General features: G+C 35.9%; 1 protein-coding gene across 9 annotated transcripts in view; it reads left to right on the top strand.

The window, feature by feature from the left end:
- The window catches only part of LOC140451024 (mitochondrial uncoupling protein 4-like), a 360,669-nt gene that overhangs the window by 272,713 nt on the left and 70,578 nt on the right, over positions 1-17,378 (top strand). For 7 of the 9 annotated variants that reach the window (XM_072544737.1, XM_072544744.1, XM_072544753.1 and 4 more), the window contains exons 5-6: positions 6,352-6,572; positions 6,631-6,946. In XM_072544737.1, coding sequence (XP_072400838.1) covers positions 6,352-6,572; positions 6,631-6,946 — 537 coding nt within the window. Of the gene's footprint in view, positions 1-6,092; positions 6,226-6,351; positions 6,573-6,630; positions 6,947-17,378 lie in introns of all 9 variants that reach the window. The other 2 variants (XM_072544755.1, XM_072544735.1) reach the window with 1 other exon arrangement.

Here is a 17,378-nt window from a genome sequence, read left to right as displayed (position 1 = left end):
CATCATACAAGTATCTATTGCAGCATTGTAATATGTTTTGAATGGCTTAAACACTCCAACGTCTAACGGTTGCAATTTATTTGTGGAATGTGGTGGAAAAGTTAACATAGTCACTACATTTTATTTGCACCAATTAAGTGCCTCCAATGATAAATGAGTTTCGTGATTGTCGCATAATATCAGAGTGGGCGATTGCATGCTGCTTTTTGAGTGGTGGATGAAATGTTTAATAACTTCAACAAATAATACAGAAGTCATCCAGCCTGATGGATTTGCCAAACCAAGAGAACCAGTGGGGGCTTTCTGCACCATGTGAGGCTTAAAGTGTACACGTGGAAATATCATGACGGGGGGAATACAGTTGCCGCTCGCTGAGATGAAACAACACGTTGTCACATTAATACCCTTCTCGACACTAGTGCACTTGCTGACCTGCTTAGCTTCTTTTTTGGCAATTATTTTTTTAGGCTTCTGAACCGTGCATGTGCCTGTTTCGTCCAGAGTAAATATTCGTGTTCCATCTGCAAAGTAAGGATTTTTGTACACTGCTTGCAAATTGTCAACAAAAATTCTACATTTGCCCTTGTGAAAAAGGAGCTCGGGACAAACTCAGGCGTTCTTTAACTGAGCGATGGATTTCTTTTCAAACACCCATAGAACCAATCTTGTCCTGCCGATTTGTTAGCGTCCCATGAAATTGGATATTTTATTTTATTTATTAATGTAATAATGTCCAGTTGGTCTGTGTCGTTTTAACTGACAAGAACCACGTATTCAAGTCGAGCAAAGAAACATGTTGCTCTTTAAGTATTAACATTTACAACCATTGTCATTGACCTAGGTCCTAGGGTCGCATTATAATTTAAATTTAAATATGTAAACCATATATTGATGTCTCCTCTGCAATTATAGTGTTAGCTACAAGTACCAAAAGAAGGCACTGAATATGATCTGAGCTAGATCGAAAACGTTATGGAACTACAAATTTTGTACGACACTTTTAAAAAGTTTTAATCAAATGTTTTTATACCAATATACAAATTTTAAGTTTTTTACTTCTGTATAAGTTTTCTAACTATGGTATACACCCAACTACTGGGATTTTCTCGTTATATTTTTTTATTTTATTTATTACTGCCATGTCATAGGCCACTTTCTTGCCTTCCGCCACTGGAAGACCATAAAACATTTTGGAACACATTAGCAAATACTCTCTGTTTATTTTCTTGTTCTACATTAAACACTTGTCGAACATTGTAGTGCGGAACATACTTTAAATTTGTATCACACTCATTGTCTTTTTTCTTTTTCACATACGTAGTTACGTATGTTACGTAGTTTACATTTTTTAATTCTGCTGCCCGCCTGATGAAGTGGCCTTGACAAACGAGCTCTACTGCATCTTTCATGTCAGTCTCGAGAAACAAACCTTTATTGGGTTTTCTCAGACGATTTCGAAACGTACTGGAACAAAAATAAAAATATTATTTTGCTTAATTATTAATGGGGCACCTTGAAACGTTTCAAAGTGCCCCGTCGAGTTATGTTTCATTCTACCTCAAACGTCTATATTTTCTATTTTATGCCAAATATTCACAAAAAACATAATAATTATAGAAAAAAAAATGTATACAAACAATTCAGTAAATATAAACGTTTCGAATAATGCTACTCATCTAGAAACAGAAACATAATTTTCTCAGCCGCGTCCAAACTACAACTGAGATTATAACGAAACAAAGACGACTAGTTCTGGTGTCGATCGAAGCGCTACTGACAGTAACAGGTTCTCATTTACCCGCCAGAATTTGAAATACGAACAACGTTTTAAGGTGCTCCGTGTTTCAACGTGCCCCGTGCTCTCCTAAACCGAAAAAAGAAACAAAAATCAAAAAACAACATATTAGAACGGCTCGAAAGCCATATGATTTAAGAAGAAACAAGAAAGTTCGCCCACCAAAAAAATCATTATTAGAAAATGATTCAAGCCGAAAATCAACTTCTGTAATGATAAGGATGGCAACTTGATTACCAACAAAGAGGATATCCGATGGATAAGACACTTTCGAGAGTTACTGGAAGGGGAATCTATTAACAACATACAACTGGAATACTGAAGTGAGGAATTTGTGGAGCCTCTCTTGGTAGAAGAAGTAGAGATATCTATAAAAAAAAACGAAAAAATCTTAAATTACCAGGCAGCGATGGTTTCTAAGCAGAGGCTTTTAAGACTTGCTTATGCCCGTTACACAAAAAGAGGAACAAACTAGAATGCAATAATTACCGCACAATAACTCTCCTAAACACAGCATACAAGATATTGTCAAACATCTTGTATGAGGGATTGTGAGAGATTGAAGCCTTATACAGAAGTGTTGTTGTGTGATGATCTTTTTCTTCTTCTTTTTTTATATAGACATGACTCTGTCTGTTTTTCAATGTGCCTTCAGTAAGTTGTCGTTCCATCGTTTTCGTGGTCTTCCTACTGGTCGTCTTCCTATTGGGTAACCGTATCTTGCCATCTTTACTACTCTATTTGTTGTCATTCGGGTTATATGATCGTTCATATGATAGCTCTGTTCCGTAGTGTGTTATCATCAATTTCTCTAAGTGTTTTCATCTCTGCTCTTTCTAAAATCCTCCCAATTTACATCTTAGTAAATTTGCTGTTGTAACCATGGATTTTGTCTTGTTTGGGGAAATTAACACGTTAAATTTTCTGGAGGTTATATTAAGTTGGTGCAGCATACGTTGTAAATCATCTTCACTTTGAGAGAGTCGTATTGCGTCGTCTGCATAGCAGATTATTTTAAGTTGTTTTTCTACCATTTGGTATCCTTTTTAGTTCTTAATTTTTTTATTATTTCATCCATAATCAGGTTGCATAATAGGGAATCTCCCTGTCCTATCCCATTGCCAGCTTTAATAGGGTCGGTTAGTTCTTCTTCTACTTTTACCTTTATTGTGTTGTTTTGGTAGATATTTTGGATCGTTTTGAGTATTCCTAGAGGTATCTCTCTTGTGTCCAGTAAGTGGATAACGTGTTTTAATTCTGATGTCCTCTGTTATATTGTGCTTAACACCCATAATTTCTCGCATTCTTTCGTTTCTAACTCTGTCTAATCTTGATTTTCCAGGCCGCTCTTCTCCAGAAGTCCATTTCTGTTGCTTCTAATGCTTTATAATAGTTTTTCCTTTCCGTGGCCATACCTCACTTCCATATGTAACAATGCTTTTTATAATGCTGTTAAAGATTTTGTGTTTGTTTTCGTTGGAGATTGTTTTCCCTGGTTATTTCTATGTTTAATTTCTTCGTCTAATTTGCCATCGTTGGTTATTAGCATGCCCAAATATTTGTATTTTTGACACTGATTTATTTCTTGCTGTATTTCTTCCAAGATAAGATTTTGTTGAATTCGCCCAATACACATATATTCAGTTTTCTTGATATTTACTTGTAGCCCCTATAGTTTGTATTCTTCGATAAGTTTACGGGTTATATATTCGAGGTCTTCATAGTCTTGGGCCATCACTATCTGGACGTCTGCAAAAGTCAATGTGTACAATATTGCGTCGTTTAGAGGAATTCCCATGTTTCTGCATTTTCTTTTCCACGTCTTCATCGCTTACTCCGAGTAGGTCTTAAACAAAGTAGGAGACACGCAGCATCTTTGTTTGAGTCCTTTGCTGATAGTGAAACTCTTGGATACCTCCTGACCTTTCTTTATTTTACTTGTGTTGTTCTTGTAGAGGTCTTAAACAGCCTTAATTAAGGTTACACTTATATTTGTTTTCTCGAGAGCTTCCCAGAGTTTTTGTTGTGGCACACTATCATAAGCTTTTTTGAGATCCACGTAGAGGAGATGTATTGGTTGATTTCGTGCTACTTTTTTTTGGATTAGCTGGGTAACAGTAAACAGATGGTCAATAGTTGATCTACCTGCTCTAAAGCCGGCCTGTTCTTCGGCTTCCATATCACAGAATTCATCTTCCGTTCTTTTTTGATGAGTTTCCCGTAAACTCTCGAGATGGTGCTAAGGACTGCTATTCTTCGATAATTGTCACATACATCTTTACTTCCCTTCTTATGTATTGTCGTGATAAACGATGTCCTCCAGTATACTACTACTGCTCCAGTATACTCTCTCCGTGAAACACATTTTTGGTAAAGGCTGGCTAGCTGCTTATATAATTTGCTTGTACCGTACTTGAGAAGCTAAGGTGAGATATTACCAGGGCCTGGTAATTTTCTATTCTTTAATGCTCTCATACTCGTGCTATTTCTTTGTCGTCAATCCTAATTTGGGAAGCTATTGTATGTACTAGCACCTCTGGTTGTGTTTGAGGTGTTTGCAAATATTCTCTCCTTTCTTCCGCCAGTAGATTTGCTAAGTATTCGTCCCATTTATCTAGTCTGATTGGTGAGATGGTCGCTAGTCTTATCTTGTTGAAGAGATCGAAGTATTTTCCAGCTTTCGGTGCTTCTGCTACCCCCCAAGTAAGTGTTTATTCTGGAGCAGTTTCTTTCCCAGCTTTTTTTTTATCGCACCTCATACGTTTCTTTGGGCTGTTTGATATTTATTGCTGTTGGATATTGTATATTTAAGTGTTTGTGGTATTTATCTCGTTTAATCTTTATTTTTTATTCGATTTCTTCATTCCACCAATATGGTTTCCTTCGTTCGGTTTTTTCTCATTTACCCAGGGCTTCTGCTGCACTTTTTAGACATTGTTTTATGTAATTGTAATGGTGCTCAACACTATCAAAGTTTTCTTGTAAGAGCTTTTCATCGACTCGCTTTTTGTACAGTGCCTTTATGCTTTGATGGTTGAGGTTATCCAAGTTGTATTTGGTTTCTATTGTTTTTTGCTTTTATTCCTCGTTGTGTTCTTTTTTCTTAGCTATTAGTATTGGCATTATTTTAGCCTTTACTAGGTAGTGGTCGCTTCCACATGTGCTTCTTCTAAACGCTCTTACGTCTTGTATATAGAGTTGCGTATTTTGTCGAGCGATCACATAGTCTATAATGGATTTCAAATTTCTTGATTGTTGGACCCAAGTGAATTTATGTATTTCTCGGTGCTGGAAAAAGCGGTTAAGTATTCTCAGGTTGTTTTTTTCACATATGTTAATAAGCCTATCTCCATTGTCATTTTTAGTATCTTCTCCGAATTTACCAACTATTTTATCTTTAACTTCTTTATCCGTTCTCACATTTAGGTCTCCTAATAGGAGTATTTCTCTTGATGTTCCTATTTTTGATATTTCGTAAGATAGTTGCTCAGAGAACTCTTCTTTATCTTTTAATAAAGCGTCCTCGTTTACTGCATAGATGCTGACTTTACTACCATGCAGGCTGAGGTTAAGTTTGATGATGCGCTGATTCACTGTTTTCCAAGATGTTATGCACCTTCCACCGGTTTTTTTATATTTATAAGTATGGCCACTCCTTGCAAAGCTCTTTTATCTCTCTGTATTCCTGAGAAAAAGTGACCGTATTCTCCTAGGTTTTCTGAGAGTTTCTCTTTCTTTTTAGTCTCGGTAAGTACTAAAATATCAATTTTTGATTTATTGGCTTCCGAAATTACGTTGCTGAGTTTATTGGAGAGCCCTTGAACGTTCCAAGTACCAATATTCATAGTCCGTTGTCTAAGTTTAAGTCGTCTTCGTTTGTTCAATCGTTTCCGACGCCTGTTACTGGAAGTTTTAACCTTTAAAGTTTTTAACAAGTATCGAGGGGTTATCCCGATGCCTCAACTCCCATCCTGGAATACCGGAGCTTTGATTTCGGAGTGCCGCTCCTAGACCGGTTGCGTTCTCTACGGCTCAAAGAGACCTGTTTTCCCTTTATTCCTTTTATTTCTTCCCCTAAAGGTTGGGTTGCCACCTCCACTATTAGATCCCCAAGCCGTTGTGGTCTTCAACCGTTACCCTGGTCAAGGGACCCTTAGCAGGTACTAGTTTCCCGGATCAGGAAACACCTGGAATCTGCGAAGGCAGGGATCGATTCACTTTCCCTGATAGGACTAGCCGAAAAGGAGTTCCTACCCGCTACCCCCAGACTATAGATTCAAGTTGATTTCCCTTTCAGGTTTCCATAGGACCAACAAGTTTGATGTCTTTGTTAACCGTATCGTATACGATCGGGAAACCAGTAGAGTATGTTGTTTTACTTACATTTTTGGCTGGATGTGTGGAACTGCTTATGGGACTTTTAAATTTAGGTATGACCATGCTTTTTTACCAAATCTGTGATTATATAATAAGTAGTTACAAGGTTTTACATAATATTAAATAAAATTCTTTAGCTGAATCAAAATATATGTTTATTTATAAAATATAATTTTTAGGTTTTATAGTGGACTTTATATCTCCATGTTTGACTTCTGGATTCACATCTGCTACTACGATAATTATTATAATAGCGCAATTGAAAAATCTCTTCGGAATAAGTATAAAAAGCCATAATGTTCTACAGATACTTAAAGAATTCGTTCAAAAAATTGACCAAATTAAAGTGTCTGATACTTTAATGGGATTTGGTTGCATTGGATTCCTTGTTGTGTTTAAGGTAAGTTAATTAAGGTTTTATATTGGCTTTAAAATCTTAGTTATTATTATTTTTTCAGTATATAACCACAGTGATTCAACCAAAAAACCCTTCGTTGAAGAAATTTCTGTGGTTATTGTACATATCGAAAAATGCCATCACAGTAACACTGGCCACAATAGTGTCAGTATATTGTAATCAAAGTGGAGTTCCTCCTTTTAAAATTACAGGAACAGTTCCCAAGGGAATTCCAGAAGTTAAGTTTCCTTCATTAACTATTCAGCGTGGCAATCAGACGATTGAATACAGAGATATGTTGGGAGACTTGGGTGGTGGAATTGCAGTAGTGCCATTTGTGGCCGTTTTGGCTAATATAGCTATTGCAAAAGCTTACAGTATGTATTTTGGTTTATTTTAAAGGGCACATTAGATAACATTATGTCTTACGTTTTATCGTTAGTTCTGCCGTGATAAGGTAAAAAGTAGTAAGGGCGAAAATAATGGTTTTGAGTTTTTTGTAATTTAAGATTTTTTCTTTCACACAATCTATTATTTCTTTAATTTTAAACAGAAAAACGTTAAAAAACATTGACAAATACATCTTAATTTTTGACAAATCAAACAATAGTTGTAGGGAGCCTTGTAACTAGCTAACTACATTACGAGAATTGAAATTCTTTCGATTCCAAGCCTTACTTCAAGGAACTTTTGATGGATGTATCTCCATAGGTTGGGTTCTTTACAGTGACCGTTGAATGATGAGGATTCTTGGGTTGAGCAAATACCTACAGCTCCAGTGAAATAAAAACACTTGTGGATTTAACGGCTTTTAATTAAAACTTTTAGAGTAGAAAGACCCAACGCGACTGTACGTTACTATACAATTTCAAATACACTTTCTTTTATAAAATATATGAAAACACCGGTTTGAGAATACCCGATTTCGGCGAGCGAGTACTTGATACGTGAATTGATAATTTACTACGGTCGTGGTGTGAAAAATATTTAAAGAGCCAGACTCCAGACTTATATTTTATATTTTAAACTAATGTTCGTTTCTGGAACTATTGTGTTACTTATTTTTTTGCTGAAAATTCAGCATTTACTGCTGTTTGCCCTAATAATTGTTTTAGTAATAGTTGTTTTCTTAAGTAGAAATATAGAATTGTCAGCTTTATGTAAATATCGGTTTTAAAAATAAAACAAAAATGTAGAATAAAGCGGTAGTGTAATTCTTAAAAATTATAGTGGAAGTGAGGATTTTCTGGGGTACATTGAAATAACAAACGCCATGTTTCGCCACTTATCAAAAAATATCTAAACTTTCAAACCCAAACCTAGCCTAAATTTAGAATTTTTAACATTTTTCAACCCTTTAGTAAGGATGTCAGCCAACATTTCATCAGTATTCAAATACTTCAACTCAATAACATTATTTTGGATAGCCTCTCTGATGAAATGGTGGCGAATGTCAATATGTTTTGTTTTTTCATGGAATACTGGATTTATGCACAACTTCTGAGCCCCTTGATTGTCATTATACAAAACAACTGAATCCAGTCTTCCTTGAATTTCCGACAACAAATTCCTCAAGTAAATGGCTTCCTTAATAGCCTCCCCTAAAGCTCCATACTCCGCTTCAGTGCTAGAAAGAGCCACTGATTTCTGTTTAACACTCTTTCAAGAAATCGCACCACCCCAAAAGTTTAAAAACAAAACATGTGTAAGATATTCTATCTAACTTATTTGATTCCCAATCAGCATCAACAAACCCTGTTAACTCCAAATCATCCCTTTTATAAGACAAACAAATGTCTTTAGTCCCCTTCAAATACCTCAATATCTTTCTAGCACATTTCCAGTAATACTCATTATGACTTTTAATAAATTGACTAAAAAAACTTACACTATATGCAATATCTGGTCTTGTCAAAACTACTAAAAACATTAGACTACCAATTCATTTTTGATATAAAGGATTTTCAACTTTTTCTGAGCAATTACTTTCCGTAAAATCAAAATTATCTATTGGTGAGCTGACAACATTGCACTCCTCCATATTAAACTTTCTTAATAATTGATCAATATATGCACTCTGGTCTAATCTAATAGTATCTTTATCCCTATGAATCTTCATACCAAGACACAATTTTAACTGACCTTTAATTTTAAGTCTTTAATTTTAAATTTTCAACGTAATTCTGCCTTTAATAAATCAGTTTGGACCTTATCATTACTCAAAACTATAAAATCATCAACATATAGCGCCACTACAACTAAACTCTTATCAATTTTTTAATATAGACACATGACTCATAATCTGATTTATTAAGGCTAGGCTAATCAAAATTTCATTCACTTTTTGATACCAGGCTCGAGAAGACTGCTTTAATCCATAAATGGCCTTTTTTAAATGACAAACTTTATTTTCATTACCTTTAAGAACATAACATTCTGGTTGACGCATAAACACTGTTTCTTGCATGTCACCATTTAAAAAAGCTGTCTTCACGTCCAACTAAATCTAACTTTACAGATAAGGCTAATAACAATCGTAAACTTGAATACCTTATTACAGAAGAAAACGTCTCCTCATAGTCCACACCTTCACGTTGAGTGTACCCCTTAGCCACTAAACGAGCCCGATAACACACCTGATCATCACAATCAACTTTGGTTTTGAAAACCCACTTGCACTCAACCAAAGTTCCACTTTTTGGAGTATCGACCAACTCCCATGCCTCATTTTCTGCAAAAGATAGCATCTCTTCATCCATGGCGCTCTTCCATCTGGCCGAGTCTGGTCTGGATAGAGCTTCTGACACACTGGATGGGATATCTTCCAGATCTACTTCCTGCTGCTTATGACATTGAAATGTCACATAGTCTTTGAAGACCTTAGGCTTCTTGGTTCTGTCGGATCGTCTTGATGTACTTGGTATTTCTGGTGTCATTGGTGTCTGGAGTCATTTGAATCATCTCCGAGGTCATCATCCAAAACATCATGGTATTCTTCCTCATCTGACAGTCTATCTGGGATTTTACCTTGGTCTGGATCCCCCACTTGAGGTAATACCTCTGTCACTGCAATATCATTGCTTGGTGATCCTAAGAAATCAAAGTTTTTCAGCAGCTTTGGTTTTTCATTAATGACCACATCTCTACTGGTGATTACACTCTTCTTAATGGGATCTTAGAGCCTATAGTCCTTCACATTTTGACCATAACCAACCAAGAACATCTTCTCTGCCTTTTTGTCAAACTTCTCCCTTTTTTATTTGGGTATATGAACCATTGCCTCACTACCAAAGATTCGAACATGACTCACATCTGGCTTTTTACTATAGAAGAGTTCATATGGTGTTCTACCTTCAAGACCTCTGACCACAGATCTGTTCCTTAAGTATGCAGCAGTATTCGAACATGACTCACATCTGGCTTTTTACTATAGAAGAGTTCATATGGTGTTCTACCTTCAAGACCTGTGGTGGCTTCAGTCCAAAACTGCTTAGGAAAATCTGCAATAGTAAGCACCTCGCCTTCTCTACCAGGGTACGGTTCATTCTCTCCGAAGTACCATTCTGCTGTGGGGTGTAAGGATTTGTTTTTTGATGTGTTATATCATTACTACTTAAAAAAGATTCAAAATCAGCACTACAAAATTCTCCTCCGTTGTCAGACCTAAAACATTTGATTTTGTGCTCTTTTTGGTTCTCAACTAGCAATTTAAATTCCTTAAACTTATCTAGAGTTTCACTTTTGTATTTTAAAAAATAAACAAAACCATCTTACTCAAGTCATCTTCAAGAACCAAAAAATACCTAGGTCCTCCGATGGACATCATCTCCATGGGACCACACAAATCACCATGCACAACCTCGAGCAATTTTGCAGCACTATTTCCACTACTCTTGAATGACAACTGAGTCTGCTTTCCCTCACAGCACACTTGACACAGATTATGCAAACTTGCCCGCCTTTTATAGTTCAAGCCCTCAACTGCTCCGTCCCTCATTATACCCAAATCTCTAAAGTTAATGTGACCAAAACGTCTATGCCACAAATCACAACAGTCCTGAGCATACATAGAGAACGCCACTGGCTGAGATTTGACAAAATTAAGTCTATAAACTTGATTAATTAAATCAGCTGTAGCCACAACTTTACTATTAAAAATCTCACAACCCTTCTGGTTAAAAACAACCTTGTTACCATTTAAAATCAACTGGCTAACTGACAGTAAATTGGTTGTAATATTGGGTACATAATGAACATTTTTAACTACAATGTCAAAGTTTTTATTGCTACTTACTGTAGTTAACTCTACTTCTCCAGCACACAACACTGGCATTTTTTCATTGTTGGCTACTAAAATTTCTTTGAGCTGTATATCCTGGGATGCATTTTTTATCCAGTCATTTCTTGACGTTAAATGCACACTTGCTCCTGAGTCAATATACCAATCTGAATTGTTAAATTCACCATTTAAAAAGACCGCACTAAAAGCACTCTTATCCTCCGGTTTTCTCTGCTGTTTTCGAAAACTCTCAAAATCCCTTTTCAAAACTGGGCACTTGTTTTTGTAATGAACTATTTGTTTACATCCAAAACAAATCACATGTTCTTTATTGTCATTTTTAACACTGCCACCGCCGTCTTTGGGATGTTTTCGGAACTTAACTTGACTGGCAAAAGCACTACCAGTAGATTTCTCGCTGCCCGCGTTCCTACCAGTTTCATCTTTCTGCATATCAATTAACTTGGACTTTATTGCATCCTGTGTAATTTGAACTCCAGAGTGTTTCAGAGCCATTATCATTGGGGTGAATCTGTTTGGCAATCCTGCAAGTAACAATGAACCAATCCACTCACTAGTAATTTCGAATCCACTCCGAGTTAATTTCTGGGCTGTTTCAATCATCTGCCCTATATAATTCTCCATACTGTCACAATTATCCAACCGCAAACTTATGAGAGTAGTAAGTAAATCAATTTTTCGTGTAAAACTTTTCTCACCATACAGTTTTTTAATATCCACAAGGAAACAAAGTTCCTGTAGTTGGCTGTATACCATATATTAAAAAATTTTCAATAAAATCCTTTATAAAAAGGTATATAAAAAACCCAGTTGGGCTATGTTAAATTGACAAAACGTTTTCGGAGTAAGTATTCCATCATCAGTGTCAGGTTAATACATGAATGTAGCCACCAAATATGGGGGTAAAAACCCTTTAAAAATTACTAAATGAAATTTAGTTTACATTATGTCTAGTTTTTTAATGTTATCCACACATCCAACGCCGTTGCCGCCTCTCGAATATGCACATAAATGGATGGATCAATGGATAAACAAAGCTTTGCCCTCGCTTTATTCTGCCTGTCTGAATTTGTTTCACCATTTTCTTCCAGGCATTTCGATAAACCATCAAGCACAAAAACGTTTTCAATCGCAAAAGACCAATCATCATAGTTCTCGCGACCCATTAATTTTGGCATACTGGCTAAATAATTCGTAGCCGCCATTTTCAGTCCACAAAACAAACTGCGAATTTCACTCGACCCTACGTGACTACGTTACCAAAAAAACTCACAACTGATACCTTCAGGTTATAGAACTTTAAAACTGAATGCTGGGCCCATAACCTCTTGAGAATTATAGTGGAAGTGAGGATTTTCTGGGGTACATTGAAATAACAAACGCCATGTTTCGTTCGATAGCAACGACTTCTTCATCTTTTAATAAGCAACATTGGCAATACGCCATACATCGAGTGTTTACAAAAGTTATACAAAGATGGCGCTACATGTATTAAAATACGTTTTTTGATACATCACAACAGTAATCAAATAAAAAATCAAATGTAATTCGCATTAGAAAACGAATAAAGTCTTAATTAATTGCGCAATATTGAAAAAACTATTCAAAATTGATTAAGTCTTCTACGTCATCATCTTTTAATGAATGCCAAAAAGGTCGTCTGTTTTCAGGTATCAGAGGGCACAGTTGCGAAATTATACCTTGTTTGTTTTGCGTAGGGACACCTTTACAATTATCGCGTAATTTACTAGAAATTTCTAGTTTAAAATTTGCTTATAAAATATAAGAAAATTATATTCTTTGAAATTTTCGTCGTTAATATTATTTTTATAAAAAAGTAATCGACTGCCTCGTCTGAACTGTACCACAGATATATCGCAAAGCAAAGGTCTTTCCGTTTTTTTTTAATTGGCTTTTGAATCTCCAGATTGGCAATTTAAATTTCGTTTTTTAAACAAATTACGTTCATTTTTTTTTCATTTGACTTTTCTACAGCTTTGATAAAATCGTTGAAGTCGTAATTATATCCTTCATTTGTGATCTTCATGCTCTGTTTCACACAATTTATCATTGTAACAAACATGGTAAGACTACAAGGCAGCCTACGACTCTGTAAATAGAAGAGAATTGTTTAGAGCAATGATAGACCTAGGAGTACCAAATCAGTTGGTAAGTTTAACCAAACTAACCCTTGAAAAAGTTGAATGCAAAGTACGAATCCAGGGGGAACTCTCTGAACCTTTTAAAACGAATAACGGGCTACGTCAGGGAGACCCACTCTCCTGTATACTATTCAATCTAGCTTTGGAAAAAGTAATACGTACGTCACAAATCACAACTACCGGTTCAATATATAACAAATCTGTGCAAATTTTAGCATATGCTGATGATATCAATATTGTTGGGAGAACGGAAAACGCAGCACGAGAGGCGTACGTAGCATTAAAGGAAGCGGCTACAAAAATGGGTTTAATAATAAGCACCAATAAAACAAAATACATGAAAATAGGTACGCAACCACAAACACTACGGCCACTTGTTATAGAAAATAACGTCATCGAAGCAGCAGATAACGAATTTGTATACCTGAGAACGCTCGTCAATACTGAAAATGACACTACCGCAGAGATAAACCGCAGAATTTGCACGGCTAATAGATGCTATTTTGGGCTTAATCTCCTTTTTAAATCTACAGTTATATCAAGAAATACAAAAGTAAAACTCTACAAAACAATAATACGCCCAGTCCTAACATATGGTTCAGAAACCTGGACTTTAACAAAAAGCAATGAAAGCATGTTAGGATGTTTCGAAAGAAAAATACTAAGGCGCATCTATGGAGCGGTAAATGAAAATGGTGTCTGGAGAAGACGATACAACTTCGAACTCTATAGGATATACCAGGAACCAGATATCGTAAAACACATAAAGATAGGACGTCTGAGGTGGGTAGGCCATGTAATGCGGATGGAGCAAACCGACCCAGCTAGAAAAACGCTCCTTGATAGACCTATTGGTCAAAGAAGAAGAGGAAGACCCAGAACAAGTTTCCTAGATAACATAGATCAAGATATGAGAAATATGGAAATACGTGCTTGGCGGAGGAAGGCGATGGATAGGGACGACTGGAGAAAAATTCTTGGGGAGGCTAGGACCCACACAGGGTTGTAAAGCCAAAATGATGATGATGACAAACATGGTAAATAAGCACCAATTTTTATTTTGGGCTGAGCAATTGTCTGTCCAATACAATACTTTAACGGCGTCTCTTTCTTCAACTAAAGCTCTACAATTCGCAGATGTAATTTCTTCTGCATTTCTTCCATCCACTCCTTCATGACACAAGACTGATATGTTTTTTTAGTGCTTCTACTCTTCTTGTTTGCCATCAATGCAAAGGTTTGATGGAAAGCCACAAGTCGTCTTATAAAAAATGTCTTCTGGCTTCTGGGAATCCTTGGTGGCATTACAACTTTCTGTAAGTCACTCCTACTACTTCGGTTTCCACTTTTTGCTGTGCTACATCCTGTTTGAATTCAAATCTTCCTTTTTTAGACTTTTCAGAGTGTTGTAGCCATTTCATGCAAGATATATGTTTCTTCTAACTTAATGCTTACAGACTTAAGAGACGTCAGATTAAGTTTAGAACTAGCAGTTGTATTAATAATATTTGTTCTGTGTATTGTTTGATCTTCATTAGATTTATTATTATTATTATCTATTAATTAATATTTTTAGCTGCTATGGATATAGCCTGATTATGAGATTTTGTATGCTGAATATGCAACATAGAGTAGTCGTACTCCTCATTTCCTAAATTTGTAAAGCTAATGTTCATGTCGGACACCACTTTTCGATAGGTGTAATAACTAACTTTATTTTCCGGATATTTTTGAAGGTAATCAGCATGCAGTTAGCCAGATACAAACGGTTAGGAGCATGTTCTCTTCGGTAGTGACTTATACATGGATGAAATGATAAAATATGATGTACCAAAATTTGACGATTACATTTGGTAGACGTTACTGCTGATCCTCATCTTTCTTTATTTGGGGTTATTGATTCCGGTGTGGAATTACGTAACATCGTTGTGATAAACTTATCGTTTTTTTCATCATAACCAAGAGTTCTTAAAAATGATTTTTTGCAATACAACTGTTGGGGTAAATCACTTGTTTTGATAACTCGCTTGCGTAAAACTGATACACTAGTAGACTTTATTTTTATTAAAAGAAACTTACAAAATTCTCATTACAAAAATTATTTTTACGCTCAAAATTAAATCTATTTCTAACTTCATAGTCTTCTTCTTTTTTCATCTGCTGTCACTTCTCAACTAAAGATGTGGACAGCTGCACCCACTCTCACCGCAACTGCACTTATTGTTTTAATTCTCCGTAACATACCGGCCGCCTTGAAACGTGTTAACACTTTCAACTATGTCCTGTGCTTCAGTCGGTAATATACAAAGTTTTGATACGGGTCGTTTAAACATTTTATTGTTTATGCGGACTGTTACCACTCGCATTACTCCATCAGTTCCTGGATGAACTTGTTCGATCTTAGCCATTGGTCAACTTAGGGTTGGAGTCTGTTCATCTATCACTAGGACAATATCTCCTTGTTGGATGGTTCTCTCGGAATGTTGTTTCCACTTTCTTCTGATTTGTAGTTCAGCAAGATATTCTCTCTTCCATCTTCTCCAAAAATACTGGAGAATTTTTTGTAATCGCTCGAAACGCTTGAGACGATTTTCTGGTATCTGACTGACATCTCTGTCTGGCAGCGAAACTAAACTTCTTCCCAGAAGAAGGTGAGCGGGATTCAAAGGATTTAACTGATCAGGAGAGGATGTTATAGGGCATAAAGGACGTGAATTAAGAATTGATTCGACTTGAACCAGTACTGTGTGAAATTCTTCTAGATTTAAATGTGCTTCTCCCACAACCCTCTTAAAATGAAATTTAAAACTCTTAACCCCGGCTTCCCAGATCCCTCCGAAATTTGGCGCTCTGGAAGGTATGAAATACCAATCTATTCCTTGCTTGCTGAAGTAACTATTAAATTCTTCCGACATCGCTTGATTTTTGAGAAAGTTATTAAGACTTTGTACTTCCTTTTTTGCACCTATATATGTTTTTCCATTATCTGAATAAACCTTACTTGGTTTTCCACGTCTGCTCACAAATCGTCTAAAAGCAGCTAGAAAACAAGCAGTGGTCAGATCAGATGTAACCTCTAGGTGCACAGCCTTTGTCGACAAACATACAAATATACATACATAGCTTTTTATTAATTTAGAACCTCTAGTCAATCGATCTTTTAACAAAAACGGACCAGTGAAATTCGTTCCTATATTAATGAAAGGTAAATATTGTGTTATTCGTGTAGCTGGTAATTCTCCCATAATATAATTACCAGGTATAGGTTTTGCCCTAATGCATGAGATACATTTCCTGACAATTCCCTTGCAAATATTACGTCCAGATATTGGCCAAAACCTTTCTCGAATCGAAGCCAACAACATGGTTGACCCATAATGCATCAATCTTTGATGCTCAGATTTTAGAATTAAACGTGTTAGTACATGTTTAGGTGACAAAATTATTGGATATTTTTTATCGTATTCGTAGGTTGACTTCTGCAACCGGCCACCCACTCGGATAATACCATTCTCTAAAAAGGGTTCAAAGATAATAAGGTACTATTGCGTTTCAATCTTAAACCCTTACTTAATCTTTCAAAGTCTTCAGAAAAAGACTCCTTTTGTGTCAAGGTTACTAATATGTCGAGTGCGTCTCTTAATTCATTACTAGTAAATAAGCCCACTCTTTTTTCCTTATCGCATAAATCTTTCACCTTTAGCCTTAATTGACAATTGAATATAAATCTCGCAATATACGATGTTACTCGAATAAGTTTATTCAAATTTGAAAAACTTGTGAACAAATTAAAATTATCAATTAATATTGAGTGATGAGCAGTAGCCTTTTGCTCTGGTAAGCCTTCAAAATTTAGGATTTAACTAGATATAAATTCTTTTAGATCATTTGTAGTTAGCCAACTAGGACCATTCCACCACAAATTTGACATAAGTATCTCATCAACGCTCATACCCCTAGAGACGAGATCTGCGGGATTTTAATCAGTAGCTACATAATACCAACCACTCACATCTGTTATTTGTTACACGTTACACGGTTTGCTACAAATAAATTCCACTTACTAGCTGGACATTTTATCCATGATAATGCTATCTGTGAATCCGAATAAAAATAGCACTTATCAAACTTAATTTGTAAATCCTTTATTGTTCTCTGTGCCAGCTGTGCTAATAGCAACGAAGCACTTAGCTCTAATCGCGGTATAGTTAATAACGTTTTAACTGGTGCTACTCTGGATTTTGAACATAAAAGTTTGGATATATATTGGCCTGATTGAACTTTACACCTAATATATATACAACAACCATAAGCCTTTTGGCTAGCATCGCCAAATCCATGCAATTC

This window comes from Diabrotica undecimpunctata, chromosome 1 (genome assembly GCF_040954645.1).
Source record: "Diabrotica undecimpunctata isolate CICGRU chromosome 1, icDiaUnde3, whole genome shotgun sequence".
NCBI lineage: Eukaryota > Metazoa > Arthropoda > Insecta > Coleoptera > Chrysomelidae > Diabrotica > Diabrotica undecimpunctata.
Note: the sequence above shows the minus strand (reverse complement) of the source record. Positions and strands in the feature narration are given on the sequence as shown.